General features: G+C 53.9%; 2 protein-coding genes across 9 annotated transcripts; one reads left to right on the top strand and one right to left on the bottom strand.

Moving 5' to 3' along the window:
* The first annotated feature begins 1,426 nt into the window (after positions 1 to 1,426).
* Positions 1,427 to 16,289, top strand: TIGD3 (tigger transposable element derived 3). The gene is made up of 3 exons (XM_074371762.1): positions 1,427 to 1,642; positions 2,571 to 4,888; positions 16,190 to 16,289. Exon 2 carries the CDS (start codon positions 2,587 to 2,589, stop codon positions 4,000 to 4,002), a length of 1,416 nt encoding a protein of 471 aa, XP_074227863.1. The 5' UTR covers positions 1,427 to 1,642; positions 2,571 to 2,586; the 3' UTR covers positions 4,003 to 4,888; positions 16,190 to 16,289.
* Positions 11,584 to 18,517, bottom strand: SLC25A45 (solute carrier family 25 member 45). Of its 8 annotated transcripts, XM_045518193.2 has the most exons (7): positions 18,173 to 18,481; positions 16,541 to 16,584; positions 16,277 to 16,348; positions 15,779 to 15,964; positions 13,173 to 13,431; positions 12,884 to 13,023; positions 11,584 to 11,943 (listed from the first exon to the last, which is right to left on the bottom strand). In XM_045518193.2, exons 1-7 carry the CDS (start codon positions 18,231 to 18,233, stop codon positions 11,932 to 11,934), a joined length of 774 nt encoding a protein of 257 aa, XP_045374149.1. In that variant the 5' UTR covers positions 18,234 to 18,481; the 3' UTR covers positions 11,584 to 11,931. The 8 variants fall into 8 exon arrangements, with proteins under 8 accessions (XP_045374149.1, XP_010955435.2, XP_010955431.1 ...); XM_010957133.3 differs by having other exon boundaries at positions 11,584 to 13,023; positions 18,173 to 18,474; XM_010957129.3 differs by lacking the exon at positions 18,173 to 18,481 and adding an exon at positions 17,550 to 18,162 and having other exon boundaries at positions 11,584 to 13,023.
* Positions 18,518 to 21,268: the final 2,751 nt, after the last annotated feature.

Here is a 21,268-nt window from a genome sequence, read left to right as displayed (position 1 = left end):
AATTCTGCAGGATTTCTATATACAAGTGGTGACAGGTTTATAAAAGTTGACTTACAATTTTGGATACTTAAAGTAGGTCCAGAAGCTTGACTTACATAAATATAAAGAATTAATGACAGGAAAACTAATGATATTACGATGAGACACGTGAAAGCTTTTTGCACAAGTAATGAATGAGCAGAGGCACATCCACCTTGCTTGCCTGGCATTCATTTGTTGAATTGGGTGCAGTGTGTGTGAACTCAGCCTGCAGTGCGGCACTGCAGCGTTCCTCTGGGCATATTTACGTGCACAAAAATTAGTTTCCTTTTCCTGCATCCATTGTTTCAAAGATTTAAGTCAGTCATTTATGAACACCCTGAATATCCTTAGTGTTTTCTGGGGCAGTCTGAAAGCCACTGTCTCCTACCGGAAGGCAGTGGTCTGGGTCCTTGTGTTCAATAAGCAAGCAGGGTGCTCTAGGTTGGGAACTGTTAGGAACAGAGCCCAGCCCCTGTCCTCTTGTTTATATGTGGAAGTAGACCTGGAGTAGAGGGAGAAAAACAATGATCCTTGGTAGTTGAGCAGTGTTAAGGCCAGAAAAGATAAAACAAATGTAAAAAATGAGAATGCTGATGAGAACACTGTAGCAGGCAGAAGTGAGGAAATGTTGAAACTGCAGGAGATGTACTTAGAATGGGACATGCAAGGCTGGAAGAGGGGTTACCTGGTAGAACTGGGATGGGGAGGGAAGCCTAAGAGAAAGGGAACTCATGTGGGGCCCCAGCCTTCCAATCAGAGCTGTGAGGGGAGGAGAAAAGTAGGCTGGAGTTGAGGATGGGGAGCACTAGACCCTAGGCTGAGAAGTCCACATTTGATCGCAAAGAACTTGAAGGTTACCAAGAAAGGGAATGATAATAGCTCTTGAGTGTAGGAACTTGAATCTTGCCAAGTTGCCTACCAAAATTAATAAAAAGTAGTCTTTATTCGCCCTAAATCAGAGTAAGTAGTTTATTGTAGCAGGGCTGATCGACGTGAGACCAGTGCTGTCCATGGTAACATCTTTTGTGTAGCTTAAAACTTGCATCCATTTTTTCGAAACCACTAGGTGAGAAGTATTAGTCCTTCTTGGTAGATGAGGAAGCTGAGGCTGCCTAGGGACACGGCCAGGAAGACCCTGGGGCGCGTAGTCTGCTCTACGGCCTCCACGCTGCCCCCGAGGGTCGACAGGCTATTTCCTGAGAGCCAGGTCCTCTGGGGCCGGCGGCGCCTCTAGGACTCCTGCCCCGCCCGGGCTCCGCCTCGCAGTCTCCTGGAGCTGGAAGCTTGGTCCGCGGGAGGACCCAAGGACCCGCCACTTTCGTGACGTCCAATGAGACTTAGCCGGGGGCGGAACAGGACGCCACTGAGAGCCAATCTGATTGTGCCGGGGCGGGGCTGCGGCGGTGGGAGCTGAGCGGCTGACCGCGGTCTTCCCAGCCCCGAGAGAGGCCGGCGCGGGCGGCGCGCACCGGGTCCTGCTGTGCACGCTCCCGCTGCTCGACGCCCGCGCAGCCCCTCGGTCCGCTCCGCGCGTCTCTCCCCTGCCCTCTGGTCGCTGCCGGGACAGGGGCTTGGGAGCCGGGCCGGGGCCGGGGCGAGAACCGCGGGACGAGCGCCTGAGGTGGGTGCGGAGCTGGAGGCTGGGAGGCTGGGTGGCCGGGCTGGCGGATGACTGGGTCCGCCCCGCCGACGGACCCCGGGTCACGGTGGGAAGAGGCCGTCCAGGTTGCCGAGCCTGGCTTCCGGCCTACCACGGTCCCGGACTCCCGTCCCCGCGCCGTGGTACCCCTCCCAGGCCACGACCCTCCCCGCTGAGGACACCCCGCCTCTCTCTCTCTGCCCGCGGCCTCATAACCCCTGTTGCCCTTTGTCGCCTGTGCACCTGCCCTTTGGGCCTTGTCTCCCACTCCCCCTCCAGGCGAGATCCCGGCCCAGCCTTACCTGCTCAGGACGCAGCACCAAATTAGACTTGCTCCTTCAGCCCCCAGTCCGTCCCTCTTTGTCATTTGTACACCTGTCATCTCAACTCTGTTCATTCACTCCACCATCCTGCCCCAACATCTCCATCTAAGTCCAGCCTAGGCCATCATCCCTCTCCCCCTCCAGGGAGTCCTCCTGCCAGCTCTGATTATCCCCTACACTGGCCCCACTCAGCCCTAGCCCCCTGTCCTCCCCCAACCACGCTTCTTTGTTGTCTCTGCAGCTGTCCCCTCTGCTCTATTCATCCTTCTCCCCCAAACCCCAGCCCAGACTCCCTTCTCCCTCTGACCAGGGGGCCGTCCTCTCCCCAGCTCTGTTCTGGTGTTCCTCAGGATCAGAGCCTGGCCAACTGCTCACCCAGCCTGGCCATTTCCCTTCCTTTCAGCCCAGTCCTCTCACCTCCTACCCAGTGTGCCCTCACCCTCTTCCAGCTGGTCCAGTCTTCCTCGGTCTCTCCCTTACACCAGCCTGTTTCCCTGCCGCATACATTCTCTTTTCCTGACTGCGCTCCTCTCCCAACCCACCTGGCCCCAGCCGTCTGTCCCCCTTCAATAGTCCTCCCCTGACAGGTGCTGAGGTGGCGCCATGGAACTGTGCAGCAAGAAGAAGCTTCATGCCCTGTCCCTGGCTGAGAAGATCCAGGTGCTGGAACTCCTGGATGAGTCCAAGATGTCCCAGTCGGAGGTGGCCCGGCGCTTCCAGGTCTCCCAGCCCCAGATCTCACGCATCTGCAAGAATAAGGAGAAGTTGCTAGCGGACTGGTGCAGCGGCACAGCCAACCGGGAACGCAAACGCAAGCGGGAGTCCAAGTACAGTGGGATCGACGAGGCACTGCTCTGCTGGTACCACATTGCCCGGGCCAAGGCCTGGGACGTGACGGGGCCCATGCTGCTCCACAAAGCCAAGGAGCTGGCCGACATCATGGGTCAAGATTTTGTGCCCAGCATCGGCTGGCTGGTCCGCTGGAAACGCCGAAACAATGTGGGCTTCGGCGCCCGCCATGTACTGGTGCCTCCGTTCCCCTCTGAGCCGCCTCCCCCAGCTCCTACATCCCAGGCCCAGCTGCCTCTTTCCCTTAAAGATTTCTCCCCAGAGGACATCTTTGGCTGTGCAGAAGTGCCCTTGCTCTATCGGGCAGTGCCCGGCAGAGTGGGTGCCTGTGATCGTGTGCAGGTGCTGCTGTGTGCCAACAGCAGGGGCACAGAGAAACGGCGGGTGTTGGTCAGTGGGCGCCAGGCTGCCCCAAGGTGCTTCTTTGGGGTCAGCAGCGAGGCTCTGCCTGCCTCCTACCACCCTGACCTGGGCATCCCCTGGTCACAGTGGTTGGCACAGTTTGACCGGGACATGGGGCGGCAGGGCCGACAGGTAGCCTTGCTGCTGGCTGCCCAAGTGGTGGAGGAGTTGGCAGGCCTTCCCGGGCTCTGCCACGTGAGGCTCTTACCTCTGTCAGCTGCTGGCAACACGCCTTCCCTGCCCAGCTCCGTGGTCCGGGCCTTCAAGGCCCATTACCGGTACCGTCTGTTGGGCAAGCTGGCTGCTGCCCAGAACGAGAGGGCTGGCACCTCATTGGTGGAGGCCGGGGCAGGCATCACAGTGCTGGATGCTCTGCACATAGCAGCTGCGGCCTGGGCCAAGGTGCCTCTCCAGCTTATTGTAAGCAGCTTCCTTCAGGAAGGGCTGGCTCCTGGCAAAACACCGCTGGCCTGGGACAAAGCCTCTGAGATGCCGCAAGTCCCCGGTGGGCTGAGCCCTGAGGAGTTTTCCCGCTTTGTGGACCTGGAGGGCGAGGAGCCTGTGTCTGGAGTGTGCAAAGAAGAGATGGGCACTGGAGACGAGGAGAGGGTCGGAGGGGATGGCTTTGACCCTCTGCCCAGCAAAGCTGATGCCCTCCGGGCCCTGGGCACATTGAGGAGGTGGTTTGAGTGCAATGGCACCTCCCCTGAGTTATTTGAGAATTTCTATGCCTGTGAGGAGGAGGTGGAGAGGCTCTGCTGCCTGTGAAGGGCCCTTCCTGCTGGAGCCCCCTCCTCTCCTGTTTCCCATGGAAACGCCCTCTCTAGACAGCAGATTGAGGGCTGGTCTCTTTCCCATGGAAATGGAGCTTTTGTGAGAGGTTTTGAAGGGAGACAAGTTGGGAGACCAAGTCTAAGCTCTGAGCGAAAGTTGTCCAAGCCCCAAGAAGGTCTAGGAGAAAGGGCATCAGGGCAGTGAAGTGAGGCTGCATAGTTTCTGAGCCTCTCTGGATGTGGGGACTTGGGAAGGTGGAATTTGAGCTTTATAGACAGGCCAATCCCTTGAACTCTGTGTTAAAAACAATTCTGCTTCTGGAAATAAAGTTTTTAATCAGAAAAGAGGCCAGGGTATTAATTTCATGGGAGAAGGGTGAGAAACATTTAATTCAGAGTTTTTAAATTGATTGTTGAGGGTTGCTGCAGTGCAGCTGTCTGGATCTGTGTGTGGATGACCAGCACTGATCCTCTTTTTCCGGAATTCCAGCAGGAACGACTCCCAGAGAATGGGGACTCCTCATGGGCTAACAGACAGATTCCAAGTATTGCCCACGACTTGCTTCTGCTCTGATAATTTCCTTCTCAGATTGCGGTGGTGGGGGTGGTGTCTGAGGAAGGAGTGGGGCAGGCTAGGGACATTCTAGGGGAAAAAAAAGGAGACAGAATTTGGAATAGTCATTCATTCTTTTTTTTTTTTTTCATTTATTGATCATTTCACAACATCTCTTCAGCAAGGCCTTCTGTGTGATGAGGTTGCAAAGATGGTGTCCCTGCTGGGCAGGACCTTTCAGACAGTGATGGTGGAATGTGACTAAGGGTCATCATAAAGGCAAGTGCCCAGTGCTGTGGCCCTGGAAAGCCTGGCGAGACTGCACAAGGTGAGTTTTGAGCTGCAGCTTGAAGGACAGACAGAGTGGGAAGGATAGTCCTGGCCAAGGGACACAGGTGTGGAGACTGCAGTCCCAAGAGAGTGCATGGAGAGGCCCAGGGAGCAGGAGGGGCCTGTAGACCCCCAAGCTTGGTAGTGGGGCACCCCCATGGGGTTTTGGTCAGGGTGGGGACAGGCCATTTGTCAGGTTCTTGAAAACTGAAACTCGGAGTGTGGGTCAAAGATGTGAAACCTAACCTGTATGTTGTAACACCTGTAACTTATATAATATGGTATATCAGCTATACCTCAATCATAATAATAAAAAAAACCTCAAAAAAAATGGATATGAGACGTAGAGGTAGGAGACTCCCACTGGTCCCAGTGAGAAATGGTAAAGCCTGTGCCAGATCATGGGCGCAGGAGGGGAAGAGGATGGTTACCCTGGACGCAGACCGACTCTGGCTGGTGAGGAGTCCAGGTCCAGGCCAGAATCCTACACGTGACTTTTCAGGCCAACCACAGGAATCACAGGGCAATGCGGCTTTCTGGGGGGCATTGCAGTCAAGGCCACCCAGGCCAGCTGGGCTGTTTCTAGCCAGGCACCTCCCTCTGGGACCTCAGCTCAGGCATTTCCCGGGTGCTTCTGCCAGGACTTCCTGAGTGGGGGCGTTGACTGAGACACCTTCTCCACTTAGATGCAGTGCCTTTCACTGCTAGCCCTGCGCTCTCTCCTATGCTCCCACCTACCCCCACAGTCCACAAAGAGGCAGGAGCCTTTTACTGGGGACAGTTCCCATCTGCAACATGTCATCGGACCCTCACTGGTGCTGTTCTGTTGGGGAAAATGGACCACTGGGGAGCTGGAGCCTCTCTGCCTCTGCCACTGTCATAGTGAATAAAGACCGGCTGTTCTTTCAGTTCAGCTCGTTGTCCTCACTGACCGCCCCCAACACCTGGCAGCCCAACAATGAGACAGGTGTGTCATTGTTGACTCACTTTTGAACAGTTCTTGAAGCTGCCTGCCGGCTTTCCATTTCTCACCTAAGATCCCAAATCATTTAGCCTTTCCCCAACAGATTCTATTTCCCTACCTATATTCATTTAAATTGTCTTTTTTTCCGAAATCATTCCTTGCTGACATATCTCCTTTTAAGCCCAAAAGTATACAGGCTCTAAAGTCCTGGCCAAAGCAATGAGGGCGGTTGGAGGGCAGCTGAGCCCTGGCCCGAGTGGCGCGCTTCCAGTGGGGTAGCCCGGGGGAGCGTAGGGTTTCAGCGCTGACTTCTCTCCAGAGCTGTTTTTATTTCTCTTTTTTGTTTATCTTCCTGTCTTGCACTGATAGCATGTATCATACTTGGCCTCTTAGGTGACTTCTCGTGCTCATTCAAGCAGTATTTACTGAACGCTTTGCTTGTGGAGCAGGCCCTACTCTGGGACCCTGAAGCTAGTGCTGAACGAGGCAGAGGGGATCCTCCTTGCTAAGCCCTACCTTTCTGGTAGAGGAGATAAAGAAGAGACAAGTAAACACATAAGGAGTCATTTTAGATAGCAATCAGCGCAAAGATGAAAATAAAATAACGATGTCCCAGAGAGTGACTGGGAGAGGGGAGTCAGGGAAGTGTCCTTTGGGCAGAGTTGTGACTGCTAAGAAGGAAACACCCATTCTTCCAAAGGAAGAGTGTCCTCTGCAAAGGGAACAGTAGGTACAAATATCTAAGGTTAGAAACAGCTTGACAGGTTTAAGAAACAAAAAATGAGAGAGGCTCAAGCAGAGGAGGAGGGTAGAGAGGTGGGTAGGAGCCTTTGACTGGGCAGCATTTAAATTTCATTGTAAGCAAGACAGGAAGTTTCTTTTGGAGGGAGGGGAGGGGGGAGATATGTAGACAAAGGAGGAACGTGGTATGTTTTATGTTTTAAAAATCGAATCCTAGTTGCTGTGTGAAGAACATACAGGGAGATGAGGAGCAAAGGTATAAACCGGACAACTAAGTAAGTTAGGAAGCTACTGTGGTTGGTGCGACTTCCTCATGGATGGGCCGTAAGGTGTGAAGGAGTGAGGTGTAGCAAAGAGGACGTCTGCTATTCCTGACAGACCTAATTTTGTGTCAAGGTCAGGCAGTCCTATCTGAGTTTGCAAGTGTTGCCACATGCAAAGTAATGAGGGGTAGGGAGGGCACGCAAAGAAACTATGTGCATTATTTCAGTTTATTTACAAGCCTCTCTGTCCAGGAGGCATAGGAGGCTCCAGGGCAGCAAAGATGAATTAGATGCAGTCCCTGTTCCTAAAATGCTCACAAACTAGCAGGAGAAGCAATACAGGTCAGTTGTGAGGATTAAACAAATGAATGTTTACAAAATGTTTACTACTTGTCAGGTACTATTTTAAGCACTACGTATGTATGTTAGATATTGTTAGTATTGTTGTTGTTATATTCATCATAAGCATCAATCTTGAAGAGATGGTGAACAGGACCCAGAGGGCCCAAGGCAGAAAGGTTGGTTCCGCATCTTCTTATATCCCTGCATTGCTCTCTGAGTAATTTCTCCCCATCCGCCTTCCAGTTCTCTTCAGCTGTGACAATTCTTTTTTTTCCCCAAATATACATAATAATTTTTATACTCTCTTGTTTCTTCTCTTTTAACTCCTTTGTATATTTAGACATTTCATGCATGGTTTTTTTTATATTCTGTACCTGATAAATCTAGTTTCTGAAATCCTTGGGGGGCTAAATCTGTTGCTTTTGTTTCTCTTAATGCCTTGATTCATGGTGGCTTTTTTCCTTGGGGGTCTGGTAATCTTTGTCTTGGAAATTTTTTTATTGGTTACATTTAATCCCTGGAAAACCTGAAGATCCTGGTTTGGGGCCTCTCCTCTAGAAGAACCTGTAGTTACTCCAGCTAGGCACAAGGGGGCACTACCATCATGATAAATCAATTTTTGGAAACAAGGTGTCCAAGACCTGAAGGATAGTCTAGCAGCAGGTACCATGGTTCCTGGTTCACAGGGGGCTCATCTTATTCTTAATTTTTCCCCCCACAGGGGAGGCAGGTTTCTTTGAAGGTTCTCTTTACTGGTGGGTGGAGGCTTTCTGGTCTACTCTTTCACTAAGGGGTAGCCCCTTCTAGGATCTTGACTTAATTTATGAGTTCTGCTCCCTGACTGTGCCAAAGTCTAGTCTTCTGTTCTGTGTGTTTCCTTAATTTTTAAGGTTGCAGTGTTAGCATTTGCCCCAAGAGCAACACAGTTCCAACACATGCTTTACACTCACATCCTTGTTTTGAAGGTGTCTTTGGGAAATTCTCTTACTCCTTGCAAAGTTAGCAATGGTTTCAAAGTCATGTTTGTTATAATGGATCTGGGATCAAGTTGTTTTATCATAGGGAGGGCTCTACGTAAAATCTAGAGCCCGGGGGTGGTAGTGCATGCTTAACATGCACAAGGTCCTGGGTTCAATCCTCAGTACCTCCATTAAAAAAGAAAAAATCTAGAGCACCAGCCTGCCAGTGGGGAAGTCGGGAAGACTAGTTTTCATTCATCCATTCATTCATTCATTCTTTCAACAACTATTTATTGAGTGCTTCTGTATGCCAGCTAGAGTTTTGATGAGCAAAAGAGCCAAGGTCTCTGCTTCATGGAGCCCATAGTTTAGAGAGACAATTATAATCAAAGAGTCACACAGATGAAAGGATGTGATTACAGACTGGAAGGGGGAAATGACATGAAAGCACAAGCCAGTGGTTCTTGAACTGTGGCCGGCACCAGCAGCATCTGGGAATGTACTGAAACACAGGTTCTGAGACCCTTCCCAAACCTACTGAATGAGAAGCTGAAGTGGGGCCCAAGAATCTGTATTTTAGCAAGCCCTCCAAGTGATTCTAAATCTCTGGCATAAGTCAAAGGAACCGGACCTAGACAGAGGGGCTAAGGAAAGTTTCACTAAGGAAGTGATGAACTGAGAGACAGGAGGCACACAGGCAGTGAGAATAACATGTGTGAATGTCCTGTGGGGTGTGGGGGGCCGATATATTTAAGGAACCAAGAGAGGTTCTAAGAATATCCAAGCACTTTGGAGGCTGTGGGAAGGAAACTGCCCTGATTCCTCAGAGCAGTGGGAAGCCATCGAGGGGAACAAGAGGAAGAGAGTGACCTGATCAGATTGCATTTGAAAAGTTGAGTTATTTGTCGGAATTCCAGACAGGACCAGGGCTGTGATATTAAGATTGGAAAAGAGAGAGTAAGTCCTAGAAAACTTTAGAAGCAGGATTAACAGGTGCTGGGGACTCCTGCTGAAGTGGGAGAAAGAGAGAAGGGCTACTCTGAGACAGCTGGCCTCAGGGAGACTTGGGGATTCTTTGGGATTCTCAAGGATCCGTGATCAGGGACACTGGTGGTGTGGGCCTGGAGCTCAGGAAGGGGTCAGACCAGAGATACCAATTAAAAGTGACTCCTCCACCCCCCTACTCCCCCCAAAAAACCCCAAATGACAGAAATTTATTTACAACATTGTAAACTGACTATACTACAATTTTTAAAAATAATAAGCTAAAAAAAAAAAATAGAGTGAGTCCTCTTGGTTTAGTGAGTTTGGCAAAAGTGATTTAAGCCAGAATCATCCAAAGGTGATGGCATTTCCCCCTTTACCTGCACATGTAGCTGGAGTGTCACTATACACATAAACTAGTCTCTTGCTATTTCTCTGACTGTGATCAGTGCTGTAAACATAGGTATGACATTTGACAACGCGAGTCCAATGAGACACTAGTTAACATGTCTGCCCAACTTATAAACCCTTTACATGTGACCCTCAGACACCATCCCCGTTTTTAACCTCAAAGCAGGTTCATTTACTCTCTCCTAGTTCTTAGGGACTCCTTTTATCTAAATAAGTCTCAAATAATGACGACCTCTAATAACATCTGTTAATTCCCTAAGGAATTTAACATGCATTTTCTGAGACCCTGTGACATAAAAACATCTGCCTTTTTAAAATATCTTCAGCCATTTCCTGCCTGATCTTTGTTTTTGTTTCCACCCTCCTTTCCAAGAGGAGTGAGTTGTTTTCTCACTAACCACGCCGTGCTTAACCCTCACCTCACTGCAGCACCGTACTCCCGGCCCAGCCAGCAGCCCTGGCCTTGGGCCAATGGAAGGAACCCCGAGCTGGGACTGCAGGGCCCGAGGGAGGCCTGCCTCTCTTTCTGGTTCTAATGAGGAGCAGGAAACAGAAACCCATGCACAGCTGTGCAAAGGCAGGTTGACAGGCATAATTACTGCCCCCAAAAAGGATTTCCTTAAAACAAAACCATAAACGGACTTTTTAATTTTATTCTCTTTGTAACTGGTGATGTGGTGAGAAATGACAAACTACAGAGGACCACTCTGACCTCCTGCTCTTTCCTTGCCCTGTTTATTAGAACCGCCTCCTCTTTCACATGCACACTGTTTACTCCCTTTGAGCCAGCCACTGACTCCGCCAACCTCAGGGGTTCCAGTGACTGCTTCCTGACACTGCTGTGTCCAACCTGAAAATCTCTGGCACTGTGGTGGCCCTGGACTGGCCACTGGGGCTCCCAGACTGACCAGTAGGAAGGGATCTCAGCAGAAACTGGGGCACAGAAATGGCAATGACTGTCTCAGACAGACTCTGCTTTTTCACACCAGGAACACAGGCTTCCTGAATCTGCAGGAGTGGAGGCCACAGAACTAGGAGTTCAAGTCACTGCCACCAGATTCACAACTTTCTGAGCTTGAACAGGCAGTGCATTTCTGCTGTTAGAAACATCCAGAACACAGTTCTTAAACTTTAGTGTGTGTAAATGTCACAGGGAGAGCTTTGTACGACACAGATTCCTGGGCCCCACCCTCAGGGATTTTGATTCTGTCAGTCTGGGGAGAGGCCTGGGATTCTGCATTTTTGACCCCCTCCAGGAAGTACTAATGCTCCTGCTGCTCCACAGACCACGCTGAGGTCGCCCCTGACCTCGAAACATGCAGACCCTTACCTACAATGTTATTTTGGGTGAAAGCTAAAGAGATGCCAGAATGTCCAGCAGGTGGGCAGGTGGGCTGTGCTCCCAGAGTCCCTAGGTTCCAGACGCCTCCTGGATCCTCAGTGATGACCCCCAGGGCCACCATTTTCAGCCAACAGTGAGGAATCTTCTTTCAAGCAAGTGATGGGCAATTTGCACACATCACTTCTGCTCACATTTCTCTAGCAAGAACCCAAGCGCAAGTCCCCATCGAGGGGAACATAGCCTTGCTCAGTGACCAAGGTGCCCTGCAGCCACACTATGACGATGGAGGAGGGGAGGATTTAGGGTACCACCTGCCATCTGTGGCACACCACCCAGTAAACAAGAGCTCCAAGGAGCACAGGGGGAATCTGGTGCCATAGGTCAAGCTGAGGTGAGTGTGAACTTAGGTGACTCATGGGAGACCGTCACAAGCCCCAGGTACAGCAGGAGTGGCAGAGTAACCGGCTCTGGAGGTGGAGGCTCGGATGTGCCCAGACAAGCTGTGGGATACCAGCCGCGTGACCTGGGACGGGTTACATACTGTCCCTGAGCCAAGGCCACCTCCTCTGTAAACTGTGATAATACTGTGCTTGTTTCTGTAGGGAGCCCCAGAAAGTGGCAGGAATTCCAGGGATCAGGTCACCATGAGGGGGCCCCGGTTGATCTCAGACCAAATCAGGACATTAGTGGATACAAATCTGCTCACTTTATTACCAATTAAGTGAACCCTTTCAGCCAGTTTTCAATTCCCACTTAGTGATTGAGATAGGTAAAGAAAACCAGTACCAGAGATGGGAGTGGGTGAGGCAGACACTGCTCCACTGGAGACCACCCGGGAGGGGCCTGGGCAGCAGACAGCTCAGGGAGGGGTGGGGGTCAGGACCAAGGAAGCAGGTGCGGAGGTTGGAGTCGGGGGCGGAGGTCCGGAGTGCGCTTCACTTAACGGGCACTTGTTGAGTTGCTTCAAGCATCAGGCTCAGTGCTGGGAAACAGTCAGAAGTACGACATGACCCCTGACCTCAAGGAGTGCCCAGTCTAACTGGGGAGCTGAGAAGCAAACACACAACCACGATTAAGCACAGGTGAAGGCTATGATCAAGGCACACGGGAGAGCAGAGAGGTCTGCAAACCCCAAAGTCAGTTCCAGGCAGGCGGAGGCCAGCAGAGGGAGGACTTCAGGAGACAGCACTCAGCCTGGGTCAGAGCGGGCTCAGCCCGCCAGGTGATGGAGTCACCCTGCAGGCCCTGCCCATTGTGGACCTCAAGCAGGACTGGGCTGCCGCTAGGGACCCAGGAAGAGGAAAGCTGGTGGGTAAGGAGGGCCTGGGAAGAGGGGAGTTTGGACTTTTTCCTGAAGGTGATGGGAGCTACTGAAGAAGATTCTGGATGAGAGGAGACTAAGGGCTACTCTCAAGTCCTGAGGGGAGAGGCTTGAAAGGAGGTGAGGTGGGAGGCAGGTGAGGATGTCATCACTGGAATCCAGGGAGGTGGTTAGCTCAGGCAGCCAAGTGGAGGCGCTGAGAGCTCTTACGGGGGTGGAGTCACAGGGGTAGGGATGGAATGTCACCAGCACCACTGGCTGTAAGTTTACTTCACAGACTCAGGAAGCAAAAGAATCAAGGTGTGTGTAGCTGGGAGGCCAAGGCCAGCCTTAGATTCTGGGCAGAGTCCAGGACCCCTGGCCTCCTGCTCCCCACGCTGTCTCCCCAGCCCTGTCTGTGAGTTGGAGGGGCCTTGGTAAAGAAAGTTCAGCTTCTTGAATCAGCATCACAAGCTGGTGCTTTCAACTTGGCCTCCAATCTGGGCAGTTAGTTGGGCGGTGGTCTCGCTGGGGGGCTGCCAGCTGGCCTGCCCAGGCTCATCCCCAGGAGTGGAGGAGGTACTCATAGCTGAGGAAGGTGACAGCGTTGACCGGAAAGGCACGGGCACTGTTGATGGTGAGCCCTCGGAAGAAGACCCCCAGTCCTTCCTGCCGGACGCTGCTTACCACACAGTCCAGCAGCCCCCGGTACGCCCTCTGCTCCAGCCCGGCCATCTGCATCCGGGACTTGATCACGTCTAAGGGGGTGGCTGTGACCCAGGAGGTGATGCCAGCAAAACCCCCAGCCACCAGCACTGTGGCTGAGCCTGGGGTAGAGGAAGCCCAGGGCGGGAGTCACACTGGGGAACAAAGCAAACTTCCCCATCCATAGTCTCCCTCCCCTCCCTCCAGACACAGGCCAGCTCCCCTCCCCGACTCCTCTCGGTCCTTCACCCTCTCACGCCACTTCACTTACTGGGGTTCTGGCCATCCGGTGTGGATTGGTGACAGAGCCATTCGTAGGTGACAAAATAGATTCCCAGGGTGGGGGTGTCCCTCAGCGTCAGGGCCCAGGCTCCCCGGAACAGACCCCGGGGACCCTCAGCCTGGAAGATGGAGGCTGCACAGTGCACGGGGCCCCGGTACCGGGGCGGGGGGCTCCCTGGCTGAGCCCTGGGTTCTGTCTGGTTTTGTAGCCGGACTTTGATGAGGTCAAAAGGAGCCAAGCAGTAGGCCTGTAGGGAAGGAAGCAGGAAGGACCCAGGTGGGACTTTGGCAGGAACAGTCCCTTCCTCTCATTTTGACAGGAGGAGGGCAGGGGCAGAGAGGGCAGCGTCTTCCTTCAGGACCTTGGTGGCTCCCACTGCCAGCTCTCAGCCTCCTGCACTCGCAGTGGGAATGGGCCAGGGCCCCCCCTTAGCATCAGGCCCCTGACAGCCAGCGGCACCGCCCCACCCTTCAGCTGAACTTAAGGGTACTCACATGGACACGTTGCCTTGAAGAAAGGATTCAGTCTGTGCCACGTAACAGCAGAGAACTGACCCTCCCCAGGGTTAAGGAGGTCACCTCGATTGTGCTGGGGACTCAACTTCATAGATTCTCCCTCCCTCACCTCCTGCAGGACACCTCTCAGAGGCCCCTGGGTAGGGAAGTGCATCTTGCAAACCCCGAGTACTATTGTCCGAACAGAAGGTGGGTGACAGCGTGGGATCTGCGGGTCCTTGAACTCTTATCACTTGGCTGAGGCCAGGGGCACAGGGATTTGGGGTCATATTGGTGCTGGGAGATGTGGAGGGAGGTTGAGGGGAGGGGCTAGAGTGTGGGTCAGGGATGCAGCTAGGTCAAGATCAGCTGTGAAAGTTCAGGTGAGAATTGAGGTCCAAACTGAGGTTGGCGTATCATTTATGGGCTTATGTGTTTTTTGTTCGTTTCGTTCTTTCATGGGAGGTACACAAGCTCAATTCCTCAGCCCTGGAGATGGCTGATGGCAGAAAAGTCTTGCGGCTGGCTCTGGCGATGATATTTAGAGGGTGACAGTTTGCTTACTTCCTCCCTTGCAGGAAGGCCAGGGGGCTGGGGTCCCTCCCTGTGAGATTTCACCCTAATGTCACCCTCCAGAGCAGTGCTGAGCTGAGGGATTCTCCAGGGGTGGGGTCCTAAGCCCTGGGCTCCTGGGGGTGAGGAAGTGGCTGGGCCAAAGGCAGGGGCAGGCAGAGGTGGGCTAGGGCCCCTCCCCTCCCCATCCTGTGCCCACAGGGCAGTGGGGACCTCAGACATTGCTGCTCAGTTTGACCATGGCAGCCTTAGCCTAGTCAAAAGTAACTTTTGTGCACATCTGAGGTTGCCATTCCCTGCCCAGTGCTAACCAGGGTCACTCCCCACTTCTTCCTCCTCTTTTCCACACTCAAATACATTTTCCACTCCAAGACCCGGGCGTGATGGCAAACCTGGGCTCCAGTTGGTCCCTGGACCCCATCCCCATCAGTGAGTGATCCCAGTTCTGCCATCTGTTCTGCTTTCCGAAGAGCTGGAGGGGAGAGACTGAGGAGCTGGGCCTGGCTGAGCCTAAATCAGGCCACTTGGCCTGGGGGCTCATCCTCTTCTTTGTTTTTTGGGGGTGCGGGTCTCAGGGCTTGGGAAACATGCAAGCATGAACCCCGCATAAGGGATAGGAAAAAAGCTAGGACTTCGGGTCTCGTGAATCATTAATTCACTCAGTGAGCCCCTGACCCTCTCCCGTGTCCTCGCTCTCAGCCCTGAGAAGTGTTAGGAGCATCAGGGCAGGTGTCGAGTAGACGGTGACCTAAGGCCCTGGCTAGGGTGTGGGGAGGAACCGGGTGCACGCCCTCTGCCTCTATGCTCAGGCCTCCCATTTAGCCGAAGTTGGTCCTGCTGCCTGGAGGCCTCTTTCCTCCACCCCCTCCTCAAAAGCCTGGTACTTAAGTGCTGAGAACAAAGACCAAAACCCAATGATTAGAGTCACTTAATGATTAACACCCTGGACCTCTACCAGCAGTATCTGTGGATGGGCCCCTGGCCCTCCGGGTGACGCTTATAGATCGCAGCCACCAGGCAGAGGGGCTGAGCGGGGCAGGGCTGGGGGAGGGGACAGGACCATGGCAGGACAGGAGGGGCTGGACTCAGAGCTCTGTGGGGACTGTCCGTTCTCCAGGGTGAAAGGTCATCTTGGAGAGAGGTCTTCCCACAGCTGGAGGCTGGCAGTCCCCTCCAAAGGTGGGCAAGCCCTGTCGCCCCAGACTGGGGCACCGACTGCTTCTCCATGATGTCCCCTTGGCACTGTCTCCCCACCATCCCAGGTCTCCCTACCTTTTGCCCACTCTGTTCTCCATGACTGTCCCATCCAGATTCAGCCAGGCCAGGTCACAGGGAGCAGGCCATTTCCCCACAGCTCCCCGTGTTCCCCTTAGCAGGGCCTGGAGTCTGCATCTGTGGGTCGCCACAGGGGGCTGGGAGGGAAAGGAGTGAACTGACCATCACTGCACCCGTGTGTGTGTGTGTGTGTGTGTGTGTGCGCGCGCGCACTTGCCCCTGTGTGCACGTGCCCCCACAACGCCCCCTCACCTGCAGGAACCCCCCGGTGCAGCCGGCTATGAAGACGTGTGTGTAACTGGGCGGCTGGGCCCTCCGCTCCTGGTGGGAGGTTGCTGTCAGGGCCAGCAGGGCATTGCTGTAGACCCCGAACAGGACAGAGTTGACCACAGCTATGCTCACGATGGGGAAGCTCATTCCCTTGAAGAAGCCCAGGAGCTGCAGAGAGACACGGGGATGCTAGGCAAGGGGATGGGGGATTTAGAGGCCTCACATTTGCCCTTTCCAGTCCTGGCAGGGCTTCTGCTGGCTGGAAATCACTCTGGCTGCAGGGAGGTGGAGGCAGGCTAAGGCTGGGGACGGCCTCAACTCCACCTTTGGGGCACTAAGCTACCACTCAGCCCCCCCAGTGGCTCAGACTCGGGTCTCCTTTCTCTCTTCCAGGGCAGAGTCTTGTCGTGGAAGAATAAAGCTGGCACCAACTGCCCAGAGGGCTCCCACCCCAAAACCTTGAAGAAGCAGGCCACCCACCGACTCATGGCGGTAAGTCTTGACCATACAATCAATGATGCCCTGGTATGTGGTCTGGGTCTGCAGCCGCACCTGGACAGGGAGGACAGAGCAGGGTGGTAGGCTGGGCATCCAGCCAGCTCATCCCTCTGCCCCCCTGAGTGGGATGCCAGCCAGGAAAGAGACATGGGAAGAGCCTCCGTCAGCCAGGCCCTGCCCTCAGGGCACCCTGATGTCTGGTTCAGGCAACGCCTTTCATTCCTTGGGTGCCTCCCCTAGACTCACCTTTACAGTGTCAAAGGGGTGTCCCAGGACCAAGCCCAGAGCTCCTGTGGTGACAAAAATGTACCATGAGTGAGGCTCCTTGGGCCAGGCTAAGGAAGCAAGTCTGCCCAGAGGGGAGCGGGATTCAGGTAGGAGGAAGGGGGGCCTTCCTGCCAGGCTCCAAAGAAATGCCAGCTGATCCCCTTGCAGGCTCCTCCAGGCCAGGCTAAGGAGGTGTGGGAACAAGGAGTCAGTGGAGAGAGCCCTGGCCCTCCCTGGAGGACGCACATGCAGAGAGGAGGAGCCAACCACAGACGCACCGTGTCTGCCCCGGGACCTGATACCTGAGCATCTTGCTGACTTATCTAACCGTGTGGCCCTAGTGCTCCTGCTCCCGGCCCGCTCTTCTCCTTCCTACCTTCAGCTCACAGTTGCTGCGCAGGGCTTCCATCCAGGCGCTGCCCTCCTAGCGCTCTGCCCCGCAGCCAGCTGTGCAGAGCTGGGGGCCCTCAGGGGAGTCTCACTGGCCCCAGGGGAGGAGGGCCCACCTCCTGGTCTTGCCCTACACAGCAGATGCTGGTCCTGAAGCTTTGGGTGAGGTCACAGCCCTGGGAAGCAGGTTGGGAGTGTCTCTTTGCCCAAAGAGAAATGTCACCCAGAAGTTGAGCTGGGTCCACAGCACAACCGCCTCAGGGCATGCAGCCCATTGCCAGCTAGGGCACAGGCCCAAAGGGGAAGGCAGGACAGCAGGTGAGGTCAAAGGTGAAATTCCTGTCCAAGCTGCAGAGAGTGGTGCTGGCGGTGCAGGCGCTGCAGGTGGGCCTGGGCGGGCGCTCACCTTGGCTCCGCTCTGGGCAGTAGCACCCACCCACCCGCACCTTCCTCTCCTCCCCACAGGCAACTCCCAGGAGGCTCTGGGAGGTCCAGGGCCACCGGGATTTTAGCTTCAGCTTCTCCTTTGTCACCCACCTTCTCCAGGAAGTGATCCCTAATTGGGGTTGATGTGACAGAAGGAAGAAAAATGTCTCACCGGAGATCCAGCCTGCCACAAACTCCTCCGCGGGCATTGTCTGGCAGAGGCGGGCACTGGTGGCTCCAGCAGAGGAGACGCTGGTGAAAGTGTAATTCCACCCCTCCTACGGCCCCGGGACTGATAATCTGCTACTAATGTTTAACCCTGGGTGAAGGCCCGGTGCCAAGGCCTCGGGCACCAGGACACAGAATCAGCCAACTTAAGTGGCCTGGTGAGCTGGAGACCTGCAGAGTATGAAATCTCAAGGGGCAGGGAGGGTGGCCCAAGGTGGCCTGACCCCCCCGGCAGCCAGCAACAGCCTTGCAGCGTGACCAGGGCCACAGCTGGGCCCAGGCCCCGGTCGGGCCCCTCCAGGGCTTCCTCAGTCAGCAAGGGTTGAAGGAGCCTACTCAGGGCCAGGCCCTGCCTGCCCGGCCCGGCCCTGCCCTGCCCAAGCTCCCGTTCATCCCCACAGGACCACACGGGCAGGGGCAGGCAGCCCACTCACCCCAGGATGGCTGCAAGGCCAGCGGAGGTTGGGCCCGGCCATCAGGGGGCAGGTCCAGCCTGAGGCAGCCAGGCGCAGCCAGGCGCCCAGGCGCAGGGTGGGAAGAAGGAAGAAGCAGAGAGGAGTGACTCACCAGGGCCGGAAGCTCGTCTTCTCCCGGGGTTGTTTACGAGTGACTCCCCCGCGCCTGTCATAAACAGCCTCCTTTTCTGCCTCTTCCTCTCCTTGCCTCTTTCCCAGGGGAAAGCTGGGACTTGGTGTATAAAGGGTGGTGTGTCTCTGCTGCGGGGTGACCGGGCTATGACTGCTCGTTTCTCTTTGGACAACAACCCAAACTGATGGGGCAGGGACCCGAACCGCTCTCTTCCTCTCTGCTTCCTTCGACCAACTATCGCTGCTGCTGGCCCATTAAACCTGCTATAGCATGAATGGTTATTTCACTTACCCTCTTGCTCTGTTCTGAGCAGAGTACAGTTAAGTACACTCACCCTTTGTTTTGAAAATGATATTTTGTATCTTTTGAAAGTTTGTTACATCTTTTTATAAATCAGACTTTGCTCATGTGTTGTGTGCTGCACAAGTGTCTGGTACTTTCATTTTTCCTACTCTGTCATCTCTTTCTCTCTGCCTCAGAGGGGCCAGTGTACATGGAATGGAAACAACGTGGGCTTTGGCCTAGTCTAAACCGGGCTCCATCTCAGCCCTGCCTCGGCCAGCTGTATGATCTGCAGCCAGGCCCGCGCTTTCTGAGACTCTTTGCTCTCACATTATTTGGGAGGTTTGGGAGGTCATCAGAGGAGGTTTCCAGGTGTTGATGTTGTTGACGAAAGCAATCAACAAACATTCTATCATAGAGATAAAAACAAGTTTTATTTGAGCCAAACTGAGACTGTACCCTGGAAGACAGCCTCTCAGATAACTGTGGAACTGCTCTGGAGAAGCAAGGTTTTCAGCACAGTTTTATATCTTGTCAGAACAAAGAACATCAAACAAGTCAAGGATATATTCCTTCAAGTTTAAAGAAAAACAGATCAGCATGTACACTGTGAGTCAGTGTGGCCTTGGGACCTGGGAGGAGAGTCTTATCACCAAAGGGGCACTGGCATTGGCATCCCAGGAAGGGAGGAATTTGGTCTTTATTTGCAACATAGAGATTCTTTACTTCTGGTCAATGCACCCTTTTTTGTAATAATTAAAGCAGATGTACAATGTATGTTTGATAGGCTGTTCTAGTTAGCATAAAATTCAAATTAACTCATGTATAAGCCAGAATGACTTCCCCATTACTCAATATGTGAAAATTTCTTTTATCAGTGTCCACGTTCAGGATCACATCCTCCAGGGCCACATTTCTGACTTTTTCTGTTAAACTCACGTGGATGCCTTTGAGGTAAGGCCCGGAGGATGGCAGCAGTGGGGACGTGGAGGCAGGCTAGGCTGCACTCATGCTACCAGAAGGTGGGGCAGAGCATGGCAGCAGACCTGTGGCTGCAGACAAAGTGCCGACTGCAAGGTGGGCTGCAAACAAGGAGGAAGGGGGCGTTAGGAGAGCCTGGTGGCACAGATGTAACCCGTTCTTGACATCAACAGCCATAAATATACTGTCAGATTTCTATTCTCAGGAATGCTGGGAAGTGGGGGCTTGGCAGAGGGAGGTTGAGAAGGAGGGGGTCTTCTTTTAAGGGCATGGAGATCCAGGGCTCAGGCGCCATTGCCCAGAGAAAGCTGTGAAAGCCCCAGACTTGGCGCCAACCCCTGGAATCACCTTAATCCCTCCTTTCCCTCCACCTCACCATTCCATGAGGTCCAGCCCGTGTTACTATTACTTTCAGGACAGATCCTGAGTCCACCCCCTCCTCATTTCCTCCACTGCTACTGTCCTGACCCAAAGCCACTGTCACCTCCACTTGGATTCCTGTCCCCAACTGGCCTCCCTGCCCCTCTGCCATCTGCCTGTCTGTTCTCCACAGCAACCAGATGATGCGGTTGAAATGTAAGTCAGACCCTATCTCTTCCCTACTCCACACCCTGCAATGCCCCATCCTGTTTAGAGTCAACCAAAGCCTTCCTAGGCTCTGGTGCCCTCGAGGTGTCCCCGTAGCCTCTGACCTCCTTCTCTTCTTCCCGCCTGCAGGTGGCCTCCTCTGGCCTGGGCTCCAACGTCACCCACACAGTGAGCCCACCCTAACTGGCTCACTGAATTTTGCCATCTGCCCCACCCGCCCAGCATTGCTGGTTCCCCTTCCCTGGCCCAACCTTGTCTTTCACTCATCAACTTCTGACACATTGTGCAATTAATGTTGTCTGTCTGGGCAGGGATCTCTAGCTGTTTTGTTCACTGATGCTATTTTGAAGGCTTAGAATAGCATGTGGCACAGAGTAGGCACTCAATGGATACTCACTGAAGCAATGAATGAGTGGACGAGTCAGGGAGCAGCATTAGTGGGCCGCCCGGCAGCTGTCCCTGGGTCTCCAGTTCTCTTTCCCCATCTCCAAAGGGCCCCAAAGAACATGAAGTTCCCCAAATACCCCCAGCTTGCCCCTCCAGATCTCATTGCTGCTTTTAAGTTTCCCATCAGATGCCCAAGGACGAGTCCTGCTGATCCTTCTCTCCCGCTGCTGCCAAAGCAGCACACACTCACCCCACTTGTGGGTGGACAGGCTCTAAGAAGCAGGGTTCATCTCTGACTCCCTCCCCCTGGAGCTGCCCTGAAGACCTTCCAGAGCCTGGTCTCTCACAGAGGGCTGGGCTACCGTCCCAGTGACGTTTCCCCCTGAGTGATGCTGGGCGAGCCCTTCTGTGGGCCTTTATTGTTCACAGAAGGGGCCAGCCCAGCAGGTGCTGAGTCTGAGGCCTCTTGGCTCTAAAGGCCTTCAGTCTGCCCTGTCACTTCAGAATGGACCCCACGCTCCTCTCTAGTCCCATCACACCTCCTGAGTTCAAGGGAAATCCATTGCCACTCCCAGCCTTGCAGGAGGGCAGCCCCACCCTGAGCCAGCTCTTCTCCAATCCTCCTGCAAGTTTCACCAGGTTAACCCTCTACTTGGCAGAGTAGAGCTCTGATCTTGTCACTCTCTAGCTCACAGCCTCCAAAATGTCCTCAGTGCCTGCCAAACCCACCACACCCCTCTCCGCCTGGTGTTCATGCGCCCTCCCCCTGCCGTGGGTGCCACCCACCTTCCCACCTGCTGTGCTCTGAGTGCCCAGGGTTTCCCTCGTGTCCTAACA

This window comes from Camelus bactrianus, chromosome 10 (assembly GCF_048773025.1).
Source record: "Camelus bactrianus isolate YW-2024 breed Bactrian camel chromosome 10, ASM4877302v1, whole genome shotgun sequence".
Classification (NCBI taxonomy): Eukaryota; Metazoa; Chordata; class Mammalia; order Artiodactyla; family Camelidae; genus Camelus; species Camelus bactrianus.
The sequence above is the reverse complement of the archived record's forward strand: the minus strand, read 5'-3'. Positions and strand labels throughout refer to the sequence as shown.

Bases quoted from the DNA above. Each gene is read 5' to 3' on its own strand.
- TIGD3 (XM_074371762.1), top strand. From the start codon at position 2,587: ATGGAACTGTGCAGCAAGAAGAAGCTTCATGCCCTGTCCCTGGCTGAG.
- SLC25A45 (XM_010957133.3), bottom strand. From the start codon at position 18,233: ATGACAGGCGCGGGGGAGTCACTCGTAAACAACCCCGGGAGAAGACGA. The intron at 16,585-18,172 runs GTGAGTCACTCC...TTGTCACCACAG, and splicing joins AAGACGAGCTTCCGGCCCTG to GAGCTCTGGGCTTGGTCCTG. The intron at 15,965-16,276 runs GTGGGTGGCCTG...GTCTCTCTGCAG, and splicing joins AGACTTACCGCCATGAGTCG to CTCCTGGGCTTCTTCAAGGG.